Below are 18,221 nucleotides of genomic sequence, written 5' to 3'. Positions count from 1 at the left end.
CGAAGGAGTGATCTCTCTGCCGTTTCCTCCTCTGAGCATGTTTTAAGTCACATATAAAAATTTAGGACCATTGTCGCCAGGACGGAAAGTGATGGCAAATCCAAAATGTTATAGCCGTCACCAGAACAGGAGGCAAGGGGAAATATTTCAGTGGGGATACCTGTTCCTGGTGACAACTGTTTAACGGTAGAGATTTATTGTCACTTCCTGTTGCATCAACAGGACAGAAAATAAAGGGCAACCTCTCCAATGGACCAGCAAACAAAAAACAAAACAAAAAAACAAAACAAACAAAAAACAAAGTTTAGAAAAATAAAATAAAATAAAAATAAACAAACAAACACAGGGGGATGGAACCATTGACTAGAGTTTAAACACCTATATACACTGTAAAATGCATACACACAAAAAAAAATTGATTATAACTCACGAAGACAAAGCGTCTCACCTTCTGCATGATTCCCTTCTCATAGTAGTATCTCAATGAACGGCTGAGCTTATCATAGTTCATAGCTGGCCTGTTTTTTTGGATGCCCCATCGTCGTGCCACCTATAAAAAATAATTAAAAAAAATTTAAAAAAGTTATAACTACTTAAATCTGAAGTTTATTCTGCTGGTATTTTGCCTTTCTTGGTTCCTCCTCCCATTATCAACGTTCTAATGAATTATTCAAATTAAACCTTAAAAACCAGTGAGGTCATCATCATCATCATCGTGAAGTTATTTCATTCTCAAGGATCATAACAAAGACTCTAAAACTCAACTCCAGTCCTTGGGACCCACCAACAGGCCAGATTTTAAGTATTACCTTGGGGAGTTGCAGACTCGAATACTGCAATCACTGAGCAGCAAGTGATATCACCTGTGATGTATTTCAGCTATCTTGCAAACCTGGCCTGTTGGTGGGTCCTGAGGACTGGAGTTGAGAACCACTGCTCTAAAAGCCTGAGGGTTTCTGCTTTAGAAACACCTGCTAGTTAGGGCTCTTTCACACAGGGGGACTCCGCCAGCAGATCCACCTGCTCAACGGGGGGATCTCTTGGCTAAGCAGGCGGATGACAGGTCCGTGTCCACTTCGCTGATACAGAGCGGACACAGACACAGCCTGCTTTCCTCTATGGGCGGTCGGATGTAAAGGGACCACCATTCAGTTTACTTCCGACTGTCATCCGATCCGGTAGAGTAGTGGCTCTCAGCTCCTGTCCTCAGGACCCACTAAAAGGCCAGATTTTAAGTATTACCTTGGGTAGATGCAGACTATAATACTGCAATCACTGAGCAGTAAATGATATCACCTGTGATGTATTTCAGTTATCTTGCAAACCTGGCCTGTTAGTGGGTCCTGAGGATAGGAGTTGAGAACCACTGCCCTAGACCAGTGTTTCTCAACTCCAGTCCTCAAGGCACCCCAACAGGTCATGTTTTCAGGCTCACCATTATTTTGCACAGGTGATTTGATCAGTTTCGCTGCCTTAGTAATTACCACAGCCATTTCATCTGAGGGAAATCCTGAAAACATGACCTGTTGGGGCGCCTTGAGGACTGGAGTTGAGAAATACTGCCCTAGATGGATGGGGAATAGATCCCCCAGCCGTATGTTTTTAGAGGATAGGTTTGGATGTCCGTGTACATCTGCCGCTCCATAGAGGGAAATGGATGGCCCCCCTAAAAAATTGACAGGTGGACCCAAACGGTCCACCCATGTGAAAGGGGCTTATTCACATTAGACTGTTGCCAGACTGCCAAGATTCTGTTCTCATAGAAAAACACACAGTGCTTTTGCTGTGAAATCTGAAAATGAATTTATTCACAATGCTTATAGAGACAGAGGTAAATGAGGGTCTAATTTATTGTAATTTTACTGCTTATCCAGAATATGTAAATAATTTAATATGCATAGTCTGGCACAGATTCGCTTCAACTATAGATGTGAGGTATCTGTATGACCTTGTCTTTCAAAATCCCAAACCTTAAAGGCTAAGTTCACCTTTACTGAAAAAAATCTGCATTTATTATTTTTTCCTGCAAGAGCCTGGAAAGCATTGTATTCGTGATCAGTAAATCACTGGTGCAATGTGGGCTCCTACGTACACGTCCTCCGGCTTTCAGCCCATATCTCTGTGGGGGCTTTGGGTTTGAATGTCAGAGGACGTCAGTGCATTCCAGGGCACTCATCAGCCCATTGAAACTAAAAGTCTGTCTGACGCAGTGTCAGAGGGTACTTGTTTAAATTATTTACAGGAATCTGTGAATGAATGACACAGCTGTGACACAGGGAGAAGAACCCCTGTCCCGTCCAAGACGGGGCAGTTCCACCCTAAATACAGGTGAAACATGTAACATGACCTTATCCTTTAATGCAAAAGGCTCATTAAGATACATTAATCATTGCCTTAGAGCAGGGGTCTCCAAACTTTTCAAACAATGGGCCAGTTTACTGTCCTTCAGACTTTTAGGGGGGCCGGATTGTGGCCAGTGTGGGTAGAAATGTCCTGGGCCAGCATCAGTGAGAATAAACATGGCCTCAGGGTTGGTGGTTAGTAGGAGAAGGAGCAGTGTCCCATCATTGGTATCAGTGGAAGAAATAGTGCCTCATTGTTGCTGTCAGTGGGAGGAATAGTGCCTCATATCATTGGAAGGAATATGGATAAAGGCTAGCAATGGACCACATCTGGCCCTTGAGCCACAGTTTGGGGACCCCTGCTTTAGAGCCAGGCATTCTAATGCAAAATCATTTCTGCAACTGCTATTTATTTGTAAAAGAAAACTACACTGATCAGAATATACTGATACAGATGTGCAGAGAGCGTACTCATGCAACAAAGGTAGACCGTCTGTGCCACTTAGTACAAGGCAGTGAAGCGAGTTCAGTTTGGCAAAGAAAATCACCAATTAACATTAACATCTGTTAGAGAGCCCAAAGTTGCCTTTTTAAAATGTAAACAAGCCATAGCTTCACTAGCGCAGCCGCGACTTTACATTCTGATACTGCCGCGCGGTAAACACGTATGGTGGTAGCAGGAAAACAGTTAAAGGGTCAGTTCTCCCAAATTGATATTTCATGGTTTGGTAAATGTTGGAGAGTTAAACTCTCTGACATTCTCCTCTATCTCCATTGGGGAGATCTCTGTGGAAGGAAAGACCTAAAACTCCCGGATGGACAGAAATAAGGTCAGGTATTAATAGCTTGGAGATCTCACAGTTTAAACATCCAAGACATACAAGGAACCAAGGGCTAGGGAAGTTCAACAGATTCCTCCTATAACAAAATCAACATGTTAGGTGGATGGACCTTTTTTTTTTTTTTTTTTATCTCCAATAACGTTTATAATGTGTTAATAACGTGTTAATAAAACACCATAGAACAGTACACGTTCCAGATTATGTACCAAAAAAAAAAAAAAAAGTACAATGGTTCCAATTACCTTCACATATACCACATCTTCTCACTCAATAGGCCATAGTCTTCACGACACTATCTAATTCCTTCCTAAGTACATAAATTCAAACCTGACGCCAGCACTATCAACCAACAAGGGCGCATCAAATTAGTAGGCGGTCCAGAATTAAATCTACAGGAGAGAGTTCTGGGGTATCAAGCCACAGGGGCGGATGGACCCTTTAAATATTTACTAGTGTTCAAAAAAATGGTTCTCCCCTTTCAGGAAAGCCTGTTTTTAATATTTCTGAGGGCACCAATATAAATCTGGCTAAGCATGTATATGTGACTGATGCAAAGATCAATTTGATTTTCTTATCGAATCTGCCAAAAATGGACCAGTTCTGCAAGCCTTTACTATAGATTTTTTGAGGAACTACAAAAACGACAGCCAAGTGATTGACCTGGCTGGAGATTTTGTTCAATCTTTCTACATTGTAAAATCGAACAATTGAGCGACAGACCTTTTTTTTTTTGGTAAACTCCTCATTTAAAGTAACCGTCATTTGAAATTCAATTAAAAAAAAAAAGTTAACAGGATGGTCTGTGTCACACAGTTTTTTGCTTTTTGCTCGAGTGCAGACTACCCAATCATACAGAGGAGAAAAATAGATCTAGAACCAGACAGACCCATAGAAGTAATATAACTGCTATAGCGGCAGCAAGGCAAAGGCCTCTCTTACCTTCTCAGCACTGTCCATTGTTACAATCCACTGTCAGAACCTTACCCTTTTCTCAAATCCAATGCAAATACAGACTTTCAAAAAAAAAAAAATTTAAAAAAAGTATATGCATAGGGCCAAACAGCCAATCGGAAATTAACTTGCAAGCCTGGCTAAAGGGAATTGATAAGAGTGGCTATGCATTTCTATCCCCAATAAGCATATTTGCTGTAAAATATTGAAAGTAACATAAATATGAAAAAGGAACCCTGACTGTACCATTGGGAGGGTTGAAAATGTGCATTGTGTCATGTCACTAAGGAAAGAGACTGACCGATCCATTTGATTATCAATACCAGGGGTCTCCAAACTTTCTAAACAAAGGGCCAGTTTACTTTCTTTCAGACTTTAGGCAGGCAGGACTGTGGCCAGAATATAATTTTTTCTGGCATCAGTGGAAGTAAACAGTGTCCAATCCTTGATATTAGGGGGAAAAATAGTGCCCCGTTGTTGATGTCAGTGGCATGAATTATGCCCCATTGTTGATATCAGTGGCAAGAATGATGCCCCATTGTTGGTGTCAGTGGGCAGAATAGTGTCTGATATACGTGGGATGAATCGTGCCCCAAGGGCTGGATAAGTGCAAGAAAAGAACCACATTTGGGCCGTTATCTGGAGACTACAAGACCACTCATCTATATTTAACTTTATAGTGAAGATTATTTTGCAAATATTATCCATCACTTGGACATCACTTTATTATACAGCATCCTAGAAAGATCCTGTGAACATACTGTTGGGAAGAGGATAATAGATGGAGGCAAATGCCCCGTACACACGGTCGGATTTTCCGACGGAAAATGTGCGATCGGAGCATGTTGACGGAAATTCCGACCGTGTGCGGGCTCCATCGGACCTTTTCTAATCAGATTTTCCGACACATAAAGTTTGAGAGCAGGCTATAAAATTTTCCGACAACAAAATCCGTTGTCGGAATTTCCAATCGTGTGTACACAAATCCGACGCACAAAGTGCCACGCATGCTCAGAATAAATAAGGAGATGAAAGCTATTGGCTGCTGCCCCGTTTATAGTCCCGACGTACGTGTTTTACATCACCGGGTTCAGAACGATCGGATTTTCCCACAACTTTGTGTGATTGTGTGTATGCAAGACAAGTTTGAGCCAACATCCGTCGGAAAAAATCCTAGGATTTTGATGTCGGAATGTCCGATCAATGTCCGACCGTGTGTACGGGGCAAAAGAGTGAAGTAAACGTGACAGCATGCACGATCCTGTGAATGTACTAAAGGTAAAACAAATGGGTCAGTCCAAGTCAGTTTCATTAAGAGGAAGGATGAAATGGTGAATGAATCTGTTACAAAGATAAACTCTGGTGACTCAAGGAACTGTTTTAAGATTGTCCTCTGTGTCCTTTAATAGACTATAGAGGTGACTTGATGAGCTGTCTTGAGGCTGTCCTCTGATATAATATAGAAGTGAGTTGTGGAGCAGTTTTGAGACTATCCTTTGTCCTCTGATAAAATATGGAGGGGACTTGAGGAGCTGTCTTGAGACTGTCCTCTGTGTCCTCTAATAGAATATGGAGGTGCCCAAAGGACTGTCATCTGTCTACTCTGATAGTATATGGAGACGAGTTAAGGAGCTGTCTTGAGACGGTTCTCTGATATAATATGGAGGTAAGCTGAGGAGCTGTCTTCAGACTGTCCTCTGAAAAAATATATATGTCACTCAAGGAGCTGTCTTGAGACTGCCCTCTGTGTCCTCTGATAGAATATGGAGGTACCCAAGGAGCTGCCTTGAGAATGTGGTCTGTCTCCCCTGACAAAATATGGGTGCGACAAGAGCAGATGGCTTGGGACTATCCTCTGATAAAATATGGAGGTGACTTGATGACTGTCCTCAGATATAATATGGAGCAGATACGAGTTGAGGAGCAGTCTTGAGATTATGCTTTATGTCCTCTGATAAAATAAAATATGGAGGTACCTTGAGGAACGGTCTTGAGACTGTCCTCTGAGAAAATTTAGAAGTGTCCCAAGGAGCTGTGTTGAGACTGTCCTCTGATAGAAAATGGACGTGCCCAGAGGAGCTGCCTTGAGAATATCGTCTCTCTCCTGTAATAGAATATGTAGGTGAATAAAGGAGCTGTCTTGAAATTGTCTTCTGAGACTGTCCTCTGTGTCCTCTGATAGAATATGGAGGTGTTTAAAATAACTGTCTTAAGAATGTTGCCTGTCTCCTCTGACAGAATATGTAGGTAATTAGAGGAGCTATCTTAAGACTGTCCTTTCTGTCGTCCGACTTACCTGAGGAACTAGACATAATGAAGAATAATTCTACATCTAGTTGAGAATACATTCTGGAATTTGTGTGCAATAAGGCACAGAGACCCCAAAAACCCCTGTCTTTGCGGTCCTAGGGCTTTATGACATGAACAGCCAAGCATAGAATCAGTGGAATAAAATACAGATCATTGTACGAGAATTAAATAAGCCCCTACGTGAAGTATTTGCTCCAGCCTGCTTCCCCCACACACTTGTTAAAGAAATGTGGGTACTTAAGATTGACCTCAGGCAGGAGGTATCATTCCCAGTCATTATGGAAGATGAGCAAAAGCACTCTTATACTCAGAAACACAGCAAAATAAGTTGATGTACAAACCTCCTCTGGCTCGATTAGCTTGAACTCCATGCCTCGGCCTGTCCAGGCAATGAAGTGGGAATTGGCTGGGTCATCTAGAAGTGCGACTAAGAACTGCCACAGTTGAAGGGACCCTCTCCTCTGATAAGTGGGTCCTTCGCGGTACAAACCTGGCTCCTGTTTAATGTCACCTGCGAAAGACAGAAAAATAGTATACTTGTTAAGAGTTTTTACATTAAAACATAGATGATGTGCAACACTGCTGTCAAGCTTCCAGTAAACGCTAGATAAATCTACATACATTGATTGCCCAGATGTACTTTGAAGAGACCCTGCTGCCAGGCCACTCATTCGAACAAAAAATATTCTCATAAGATTATATGTGCATTTAACATATTTTATGCTTGTTTTTTTTTTCATGTAAAAGTCTTGTGTAGACACCCAAGAGTCCTAAGACAGCTTCTGGGCTCTGCCATCTTGGATGCAAGGTCAGCAGCCCCAGCAGATTTAGAACTGTCGCTCAAGTGACACTCTATAGTATTTCCCCTTTCGCTCTTTATCTGGCAGCTACATGAAAGGTTATTTAGGGATGGGAGGTGCAAAGGCGCTGGGCCTCCATAGACAGTAATTAGACACTCCTAGAAGAGGAGAGGGTTGTGACATGCAAGGAGGAAGAGGGCTTTGCTAGGGAATGGACTAGTCAACTTTCCTAGCAAGCTTAACCCCCTCCTGCCCCCCCCCCCCCCCCCCCCCCAGGGTTCCTTCAAACAGTTCTGAATACCCAGGGGGCCGGAAGAATCAGTAGTCATGTGATCCTTCGGGCACAGTGGTCACATGATTGGAAGCCGGTCCTGCCGGCTACTGAAGTTTAGTCCAGACTGAGAACTGCTTTTGACAGCTCGGTTTTTGTGCTGGTTGCACACAGTGAGCCTGCTCTCAAAACATGTACATCAGCCGCCAGCGACACGTCAAAGCCCACCCCCTTTTGCCTCCACATTTACAGTATAGTGTTGGGTGGTCATGAAGACGTTAAAATGTACATTGCAAGTTTGTTAAAAAAATATATTTATAGAAAGGGAAACACTGCAAGTAATCATTTCAAATACTTGATATTTTTGTGTTTTTACCTGCTATTTTTTAGGTTGGTGACAGGTTCTCTTTAAGAAAATCATGTTCGAAAAACAGATGTACTCTGATGTATTCCTTCCCATCCACAGACAGTAACAATGCTAAACCACTGACAAGACTAACTTTTTTTTTTTTATCATCATCATGATGTTTGAACAATAACTAGCAGATCATTTACACCTCTTGCAGTCAGTCATGGCACCGTGTCCCTCATGAGACAACCGTCCACTTCACACATAAATTTCATTTCACGTTCAGTGGTGCAGCACACATAATAACGGCAGTTCAAAACAATTCCCACTTTCCTTTCAACCATTCCCAGGCTTACTCTGTAAATCGATGCACTAGCAAGAGGAACGTGCCAAGTCCAGGCAACCACAGCTCACTTCCCTACAGTAATATATGAGTCAGTCAATTCCTAAGTTATAGGGGGGGGCCTGAAATCATCAAAGGGTCACACATAATATTTCTATTATGCTACAAGACCACCAAAGTGTAGACCTACTAGAGGAAATGGTCAGATTCTGCATGTGCTTCATTGACATGTTACATGAGATCATTGCTATTGCAGCCCCTCTACAAATCTAGGGGTCCACGGGCAACACTACAGACACCAGTGGTCCTTCAATCTTAGGTTAGCCACCAGGGATCTGAGCTGATTGGTTACAGCAGGTTACTGGGGGTTAAAAGGAACAGTAGGAATCAGAATTTAGGCCCCATGTACACTGGGAATTTAGCCCCGATCCATGACCTTCCAGTGTTTAAATGTGGCAGAAAGCACAGGCGCACCATCCAGCCCCGCTCCCGGCAGCCTGTAAAACTTGATGAAAGGCTAAAAGCCGCTGCTGCTGAACAGTCCACCTAGTGCTACTAATATTTAGGGCAGTATGCACCCAAAAGGACTGGGTTCCAGGGATTCATCCCTGGGCATATGCCCTAAATGTTGGTAGCATGCTATGCACAGTCTATGCCCATCAGCTTTCAGCCTCTGAGTTTTACCGGCTACTGGCAGCGGGGCTGGGCGATGCTCCTGTGCTTTCCGTCCGCACCCAAACACCTGAGCCTCCTGCGCCGGCGTTAATTGCCCAGAGCACATGAGGCCTGAAAGTGCATCTATAGCCAATATTTATTTATTTATTTATTTTTTTTTGCGGGTTTGCTTTGGATGGAGTATAGAAGGGTTAGAAGCCTTGGAAAAACATCCTTCTTACACCTTCACCTTTCATGCCTACCCATACCTTCAATTTTCACGCCTTAGGGGGCATGGCCAACTGAGATACAATGTAGAACCATAGACAAAAAAATGGTCAGCACACTAGGAGAAGTGGATCTCAAATTTTTACTGAGATCCTGTTTCGGAAGCCCAGAAGTCCCCTTCCTCAAGGTGACAGACCTTGAGAAAGGATACCTCTGTTTCTGAAACCTTGTTTATTTATTTTTATTGCACGGGCTATGTTTTGCTACTAAGATCCCAGTAAAAAGCTGAGATCTGCTTTTCTTGGTGTGCTGGCCATTTTTGTCTAGGGTTAGAACCCATCAGGTACTTATTGTCTGAATCTTGAGGGAATGGATAGGTATCACTGGAACACTGGAGTTTATCCTATTAGTGATACTACCCAATAGTTTGATAGTGATGTTTATGCAGGGTTTCCGGACAATGGACTGGTGGCTTCTACACACCAAAGGATTTTCACAGTTATCTTCATTTGTGATAACAATTAAAGTGGTCTGGAATGAAGGTACAATGTATATGGTATAGAACTGTAACCATATACATTGTACCTTCATACCAGTCCATACATACATTGTTTCCTATTCCTAACTCTGTCCCACCTAAGGGTAAAACAAATGTTAATGCCTAAGCACAATTTTGCACATGTGTACAAATCGTCACAACTACTTTGTGTATCCAGGTGGATTATACTTTGTTTTTTCACAAAAAATTGGGCTTTCTTTTGGTGGTAAATGGTAATTGATATCTCCCGATTATTTTTTTATTATCAAAGGAAAACTGGTCCAAAATAGTAAAAAAACACTTTTTTTTTTTTTTATTTAGCTGTATATTTCTTGTATCATTTACCATCAAAGAACAACCCAAAATATATTCTTCTCCTCCCGATGATCGCAGCAATACCACATATGTGTACGTTTGGTGTTTGGACCCGTAGTAGGGCCCAGAAACAATGATGTGCATTTTGCATTTTGTAATCCTTCCCAAAACACATTGACATTAACTGACACTAATACAATTTAAAAAGCGATTAGATGACCCGTAACCGGGAGTCCCATGTCCCAATCGTTAGTGTGAGACCCAGGGCTCTTTGTGTAGAGAGAGATATGCATATATATCGTATATACTCGAGGATAAGCCGACTTTTTCAGCACATTTTTTTATGCTGAAAAAGCCCCCCAAGGCTTATACTCAAGTGAGGGTCTTCTGCTGTGTCATGCAGCTGTAACAAAGCCCCGCCTCCTCCTCGTCCCTGATAGACGGAACACTGAACACTGATACAATGCTGGGAAACTGAATCAGTGTTCCGTCTATCACGGACGAGTAGGAGGCGGAGCTTTGTGGACGGCCGCTGAACAGACTGCAGTTGCATGACACAGCAGGAGACACCCGCTGTGTGTAATGAAAAGGTGAGGCTGCAGATGAGAACAGTGAGGCTGCAAATGGGCACAGTGAGGCTGCAGATGGGCACAGTGAGGCTGCAGATGGGCACAGTGAGACTGCAGATGGGCACTGATGATACAGGTGGGCACAGTGAGGCCACAGATGGGCATTTACCAGTAGCTGCTACATTTCCCGCCCTAGGCTTATACTCGAGTCAATAAGTTTTCCCAGTTTTTGGTGGTAAAATTAAGTGCCTCTGCTTATATTCGGGTCAGCCTATACTCGAGTATATACAGTATGTGGCCCCACGGAAAAACATACACCTTCATATATGTGTATGGTCGGCCGGAAGGGGTTAAGTATTAATGAAGGGGGCAAGGTTTGGCACGAAACGCGTTGTACTCCTTGAATGGTCTTCCATCCGATTTAACATTGGAATAAACTTGTATATGGATTATAAACTATTAGTGTGGCTAATGTGGAACACTGTGGTGCTTCTGAGCCAATAGAAATCTGGGGCTGTAATGGATCAACAAAAACATGCTGGAAAATCTGGACCAAAGACATCTGAGCCTCTGTAAAGGACTAATAACACAGGAAAAGGTGGAGAGTCAATTATACTGTTAAACAGCTTTAGTGTGTTCTCAGCTAAGTATTAGCAGTGATCCATCTGAAGGTGTACGTGAATTGTCTAGAACAATTTGCAAGTGAAACGCACAGGAACGGCCATCAAAAGACACTAATAATGCTTCATTTACAAATCATGCACTTTAGCAAAACCACACAGTTTGTATAGCCTGTCATCTTGTATAAGTCAGTTTGTTTTTTTTTTTTTTAAAGCTTATCCGTAGCTAAAACATATCTTTAGGTATTGGGTAAAGCTGGGAAGGAGCAATACCACTTTTAAAGAGACCCTGTCACCAATTATAAAAACATGTGTATAAACCATAAGAGATTAAGTGACCATAGACCTCGTTAGAAGCTTGCGGGTGCTGCTCAAAGCAATCATCCCAACATGGCTCCATGGCAAGTCCGTGACTTGCATTGAAAGTGGGTGCTGGTGCTGAAAAGAGCTCTTGTCGGCTCTGTGCACACATGAGGAAGAAAAAGAAGAGCTACACTATAAAGAAGCAGCCTAAGCACAAAGAAGCAGCCTGAGCTCCTCCCAGGCCAGGCCCCAACGTGTTTCGCCCCAACCACAGGGCTTACTCATGGGGGTTAATCCCTGTGGGTGGGGCAAAATTCATTGGGCCACAGCCTGCGAAGAGCCGGGCTATAGCAGTTTTGACTCTTCTTTATGCTCGGGTTGCTTCTTTGGAGTGCAGCACTTCTTTTTCTTCCTTTCTTTTTCTTCCTGTTCACATGCAAAATTAGGTACAGTGAAACCTTGGATTTCGAGTAACGCGGTTTACAAGCGTTTCACAATACAAGCTATTTTTTTTTTAAATCCTGACTCGATTTGCGAGCGTTGTCTCACAAGACGAGCAGGATTCAAGCCGCTGGGATGTGCAGTAACGCATTAGGCCAGAGGTGCGGTGGCGCTCGGAAATGCTCGGAGACACCGCAGAACAAATTATCTGAGTTTCCATTGATTCCTATGGGGAAACTTGATTTGATATATGAGTGCTTTGGATTACAAGCATGCTGGAATGGATTATGCTCGTAATCCAAGGTACCACTGCATTTGAATTGCTTACTTGCAACGTTTTTCATCAACATACATTTTTTTTTTTCTATTAACTCACAATATGCTTTGAACTACTTCAGGAAATGTCAATTCCCTAGCACAGTTTCCTCTCTTCTTGCAAGTCATAGCCCTCTTCTTCTCTGGAAGTGTCTAGATGCCGTGCTAGCCCAGCTCCTCCGCCTCTCCCATCACCCTCCCTACATAACCTGCTTCCAGGGTAAGAGAGAAAAGAGAGAAGGGGAATACTATTGTTCCATCACATTTAAGATGGCAGCACCCAGCAGCAGTCTCAGGGCTTTTGGATATCTACACAAGGGTGGCTTTTATAGGTAAATAATAGGCATTACATTTGCACATATATTCTAATAGAAATATTTTGTGTTGAAATGAATGGTCTTGCAGCAGAGTCTCTAACAGTAAAAGCTGTGGCCCCATTGGGGAGATTTCTCCAAACTTCCGGTTATGGTAATAATGTTGTTATGAGGACAATAAAGAAAAGGAAATCTGCATATAGGACACAGCAAGCAATACAAATATTCATCTTTAAAAGGTTAGGAAAAACTAGACCCCTTGACAGCTGTGTCCCTTCTGGAGATTTGCCTTTACTTCCTTTCCCAGAGGAAATAGTATCCTTCATCTTTTGCTTCGGAAAGGACTATTTTAAAAGAACTGAAGCTGACTCATGCCATTCCTGCTTTCCCCTGAGCACTGAGCTGATCCCAGTCAAAAATATATACATATATTTTTAGTCAATAGGTGAAGGGAGAATGACATATTCCAAAAGATAGAACACAGAGTGGGACTGCAAATCAGTCAGTCCTGAAGGTAAAGTGGATTTTTACACCGAGTTTTCACAGCTGCTATGCAAGGATGGAGCTGTGATATGCGAGGCAACACTACAAGAGTTCACAACATCCTCAATGTACCGGTACTGTTAGACGGAATAGCAAGAGGAATGGCATGGAGGTACTTTAATACAGTTTGAATTTGAATTAGAGTTCTATTCAAGAGGAAATGGCTTGATTCCCATACATCCTTCCCATACAGACTGGGGCTCATTCTGTCCTGTTACATGGCAGGGGACAGTTATCGGATAATGGAAACATAACACTCTAGGAGTGGGCAGTCCAAAATTATATACTTCCAATGGGAACCTGCAGTGCCCAGTAGAGATACCCACGGTATACGACTTGCGCCTCCAGCCTCCTGAGAGTACACTGGGCATGGCCTGAAGAAGCTCACATATGAGTCTTCCACAGGGGAGAGTGGGTGGAGGAGGTAAGTACCGTACTATTGGAATACACTTATGGGTGATCTTGCAACCCATAAAGAGTCGTATCAGACAAAAGCCCCACATTTTTCGTTGCCAAGTGTATATTTACATTTTCACTAGGCAAACAACTAAAATTCAAAATACTAATCACAACATACAAGCAATCCACAACATTGCCACCAGCTACTCTCCGCTAACCCCCCCCCCCCCCCCAAGACATCTTGCTCTCTAGCTCCCTTGTTAATTCCTCCTATGCTGGCCTCTAGGACTTTTCCAGAACCCCTCCCATCCTTTGGAACTCCCTCAGTAGGTCCGGTCTACATACCCTGTCTGCCTTTAGGTGATCCTTAAAAACTAATTTGTTCAGGGAAGCTCACCCCCACCTCCACCTACAAACTGTACTTGAGTCACCTCCATCAGATCATCACCTGCAGCTATTACCTTTTGTACTACCTCCCTTTAGATTGTATGCTCCATGAGCAGGGCCCTATTCCATCTGTATTGAACTGTACTGTAATTATACTGCCCCCCTTTACATTGTAAAGCGCTGCTCAAACTGTTGGCGCTATATAAATCCAGTATAATATTTAGGCAAAAATGGGCATTCCAGTTTGCTGAGATAAGAAAGGTGTCCCAGTCAGGTAGGCTGCATGGGGCACCGCGATTTCTCATGGCAGCCCTGCTGACATGATCTCATTAGCTCTCGCATCAATAGCCTCTGTGCGGGTTGCTATCCCCTCAGGGTCCATGACACCCTTCATCAGTCTTCAGGGCTGAATGATGCTGGGTGTCATTCAACCTGAAGGACTGAGGACATCCAGTGGTGAAAAGGAATTACTGCGGGCAACAGTGCCAAAGAGGAAACAGTCCAGCTAACATGATCACCATCGCTCTTGCATCAATAGCCTAGGTGCAGGGTGCTATCCCCTCAGGGCCCACAACGCCCTTTAGCAGTCTTCAGGGTTGAATGATGCTGGGTGTCATTGAACCCGGAGGACTGAGGACATCTAGTGGTGGGAAGGAATTACTGCAGGCAACAGTGCCAAAAAGGAAGCAGTTCTGCTAACATGATCATGTTCGCTCTTGCATCAATAGCCTAGGTGCAGGGTGCTATCCCCTCAGGGTCAACAACGCCCTTTATCAGTCTTCAGGGTTGAATGATGCTGGGTGTTGATCAACCCGGAGGGCTAAGGACATCTATTGGTGGGAAGGAATTACTGCAGGCAACAGTGCCAAAAAGGAAGCAGTCCTACTAATATGACCATATTTGCTCTCGCATCAATAGCCTAGGTGCAGGGTGCTATCCCCCTCAGGGCCCATGACACCCTTTATCAGTCATCAGGGTTGAATGATTCCCGGTGTCATTCAACCAGGAGGACTGAGGACATCAAGTGGTGGGAAGAATTACTGCAGGCAACAGTGCCAAAGAGGAAGCAAGTATAGCAATAAGAGCTGTTTTTACGGTTTTAAAACCTCCTGGGGGGGGACCATTTTGAAAAATTTAAATTTAGCTCATCAATTGGCTTCATGTTGGTGTTAAGTAAAACACAAACCTTCAAATTTTTCAGGGACCACACAGGTGTCATCATAGAATTGCCGAGGACCTTTTTCATACATGCAACCTGGAAGGTAATTAAAAAAAAGGGGGGGAAAAAAAATGAGTTAGGTATTGGTAGATTGTCACCGAGTGCTGAAAAAGAACAGAACAGCTGTACAATCAAATACCTTCTGTGCCATTGGGATGAGCCAGAAAAGCTTCTTGCCTCATGTAAATGGAATGGCAGCTAGGCACTTCTGCAAGGAAAACAAGACAATGCTAATGAGAGGAGCGTCTGGGGTGCAGAGCACGCAGGTTATCAATGAGACATGCTGCAGACAGAAAAGTAACAGAATGGGACACGTGCGGCAGCCAGGGCCAACCTGTCAGCACATGGGTTAGCATTCTCCGAGACGCAGGCTCGCGGTCCTGCAGAATGAACCTTGAATGTGAAGAACACTGATTTTATCTAACGTAGTCACTTGAACTCAAACTTTCAGCATAATCAACCTTGCTAAAGGTCAGCTCCTTTGGCAATCACACTCTCCTTTAAATAGCACTTAGACTTTTTTTTTTTTTTAAGCAAACATAATTCACATTTGTCTGAACAACCGCATACTGATTAATTATATTTTTAAAATTCTGTACAATGTGTCAGATGATAAGCAATGAAGTAAATATATTTATGGTTTGAATTTATCGCCTGGACAAGATGAGATTTTTCCTTTATACCATTTAAAGCTGAACTCCAGGCCACCGGCTAAATGTACAGATGAGACATATATAAACAGAGCCTTTTACCTGCTAAAAGTTTTTTTTTTTAAATTCTTTCCATCCAGACATTTATACAGCTCTAACCACACAAGACATCCCTGTCTGGCAGGGGAGACCACCTGATTTGTCACTGCTGCAGGTAACACTTACAGGTCTTGTCCCTCCCCCAGCCTGTGATTGGACAGGGAAAGAACCAGTAGCAGAGTGGGTAAGCTCAAATCTGTCTCTCTGCTTTATTTTCCTGTCGGAAAACTGCATGTTAGTGCGACTGATTGGCTCCTTGTGCTGCTTCTTCTTCCCCCAGCCTACACTTTGCTGTACAGGGGTTTTCAGAAAGCCAATACCAGCTTAACTTCAAGCACTTATATTGCTAGCTTTAAAAAAAATACATTATTATTATTATTATACGGGATTTATATAGCGCCAACAGTTTACGCAGCGATTTACAATATAAAAAGGACACAATACAGTTATAATTCAATAAAATACAAGAGGATTAAGAGGGCCCTGCTCAGAAGAGCTTACAATCTAATGGGGTGGGGCAGGTGGTACAAAAGGTTGTAACTGTGGGGAATGAGCTGATGGAAGTGGTAGGAGATTAGTCAGAGACGTGATAGGCTTTCCTGAAGAGATGAGTTTTCAGGGATCGCCTGAAGGTAGCAAGAGTAGGGGATAGACGGACAGGTGGAGGTAGCGAGTTCCAGAGGATGGGAGAGGCTCATTAAAAGGAGAAGTATAGCCAAAGCTGTATTGTAAAATGTATGATGTGACCTTCATAATAAAAAGTTTGGAGCCCCCTGATTTACAGAATTTAAGTTTTCCCTAATAGTTGGAGGATATCCCTGTAAGTGAAGGGTAAAGTGGAATTCCAGCTTAACCCTAACTACTCTTGAAATTGTCCCCCCCCCCTCCTATGCTTACTAACCTGTGTTTTATATATATATATATATATATATATATATATATATATATATATATATACACACACACACACACACACACACAGTATCTCTCAAAAGGAAGTACACCCCTCACATTTTTGTAAATATTTTATTCTATCTTTTCATGTGACAACACTGAAGAAATGACACTTTGCTACAATGTAAAGTAGTGAGTGTACAGCTTGTATAACAGTGTAAATTTGCTGTCCCATCAAAATAACTCATAAATGGCAACAGAAACTACCCAAATGACCCTGACCAAAAGTTTACATACCCTGGTGATTTTGGCCTGGTAACATGCACACAAGTTGACACAAAGGGGTTTGAATGGCTATTAAAAGGTAACCATCCTCACCTGTGATCTGTTTGCTTGTAATTAGTGTGTTTGTATAAAATGTCAATGAGTTTCTGGACTCTTGACAGACCCTTGCATCTTTCATCCAGTGCTACACTGACGTTTCTGGATTCTGAGTCATGGGGAAAGCAAAAGAATTGTCAAAAGATCTGCAGGAAAAGGTAGTTGAACTGTATAAAACAGGAAAGGGATATAAAAAGATATCCAAGGAATTGAGAATGCCAATTAGAAGTGTTCAAACTCTACTCAAGAAGTGGAAAATGAGGGGTTCTGTTGAAACCAAACCACGGTCAGGTAGATCAACTAAAATTTCGGGCCACAACTACCAGGAAAATTGTTTGGGATGCAAAGAAAATCCCACAAATAACTTCAGGTGAAATACAGGACTCTCTGAAAACATGTGGTGTGGCTGTTTCAAGATGCACAATAAAGAGGCGCTTGAAGAAAGATGGGCTGCATGGTCGAGTCGCCAGAAGAAAGCCATTACTACGCAAATTCCACAAAGTATCCGCTTACAATACGCCAAACAGCACAGAGACAAGCCTCAAACCTTCTGGCACAAAGTAATTTGGAGTGACGAGACCAAAATTGAGCTTTTTGGCCACAACCATAAACACTACATTTGGAGAGGAGTCAACAAGGCCTATAATGAAAGGTACACCATTCCTACTGTGAAACACGGAGGTGGATCGCTGATGTTTTGAGGATGTGTGAGCTACAAAGGCACAGGAAATTTGGTCAAAATTGATGGCAAGATGAATATAATATGTTATCCAAAAATACTGGAGGAACATTTGCATTCATCAGCCAGGAAGCTGCGCATGGGACGTACTTGGACATTCCAACATGGCAATGACCCAAAACAAAAGGCCAAGTCAACCTGTCATTGGCTACAGCAGAATAAAGTGAAGGTTCTGGAGTGGCCATCTCAGTCTCCTGACCTCAATATAATTGAGCCACTTATTTAAAAATAATGCCACTTTGCGTGATGTTCTTTCCTATATAATTCTGTATCCAGTATATTCCTCTGATTTTGGCATTGTATAGGTGGGGCTGATTAAAGGCTAAAGCTGTGGTGAGCTGCACTGCGCATGATGGGCAGTCACTGGCAATTTAGGGGGATTCCAGCAGCCAGTTCTTTTCTTTG

The 18,221-nt window shown here is 42.7% G+C and overlaps 1 protein-coding gene across 5 annotated transcripts in view; it reads right to left on the bottom strand.

Annotated features, from left to right (window-relative positions):
* Positions 1–18,221, bottom strand: part of ETV1 (ETS variant transcription factor 1) — a 113,266-nt gene that overhangs the window by 8,137 nt on the left and 86,908 nt on the right. For 4 of the 5 annotated variants that reach the window (XM_073629528.1, XM_073629525.1, XM_073629529.1 and 1 more), the window contains 4 exons: positions 15,193–15,261; positions 15,021–15,089; positions 6,787–6,956; positions 449–550 (listed from right to left, as the gene is read on the bottom strand). In XM_073629528.1, coding sequence (XP_073485629.1) covers positions 449–550; positions 6,787–6,956; positions 15,021–15,089; positions 15,193–15,261 — 410 coding nt within the window. The remainder of the gene's footprint in view (positions 1–448; positions 551–6,786; positions 6,957–15,020; positions 15,090–15,192; positions 15,262–18,221) is intronic. The other variant, XM_073629527.1, reaches the window with a different exon arrangement.

Source organism: Aquarana catesbeiana, linkage group LG05 (genome assembly GCF_042186555.1).
Source record: "Aquarana catesbeiana isolate 2022-GZ linkage group LG05, ASM4218655v1, whole genome shotgun sequence".
Lineage (NCBI taxonomy): Eukaryota > Metazoa > Chordata > Amphibia > Anura > Ranidae > Aquarana > Aquarana catesbeiana.
The sequence above is the reverse complement of the archived record's forward strand: the minus strand, read 5'-3'. Positions and strand labels throughout refer to the sequence as shown.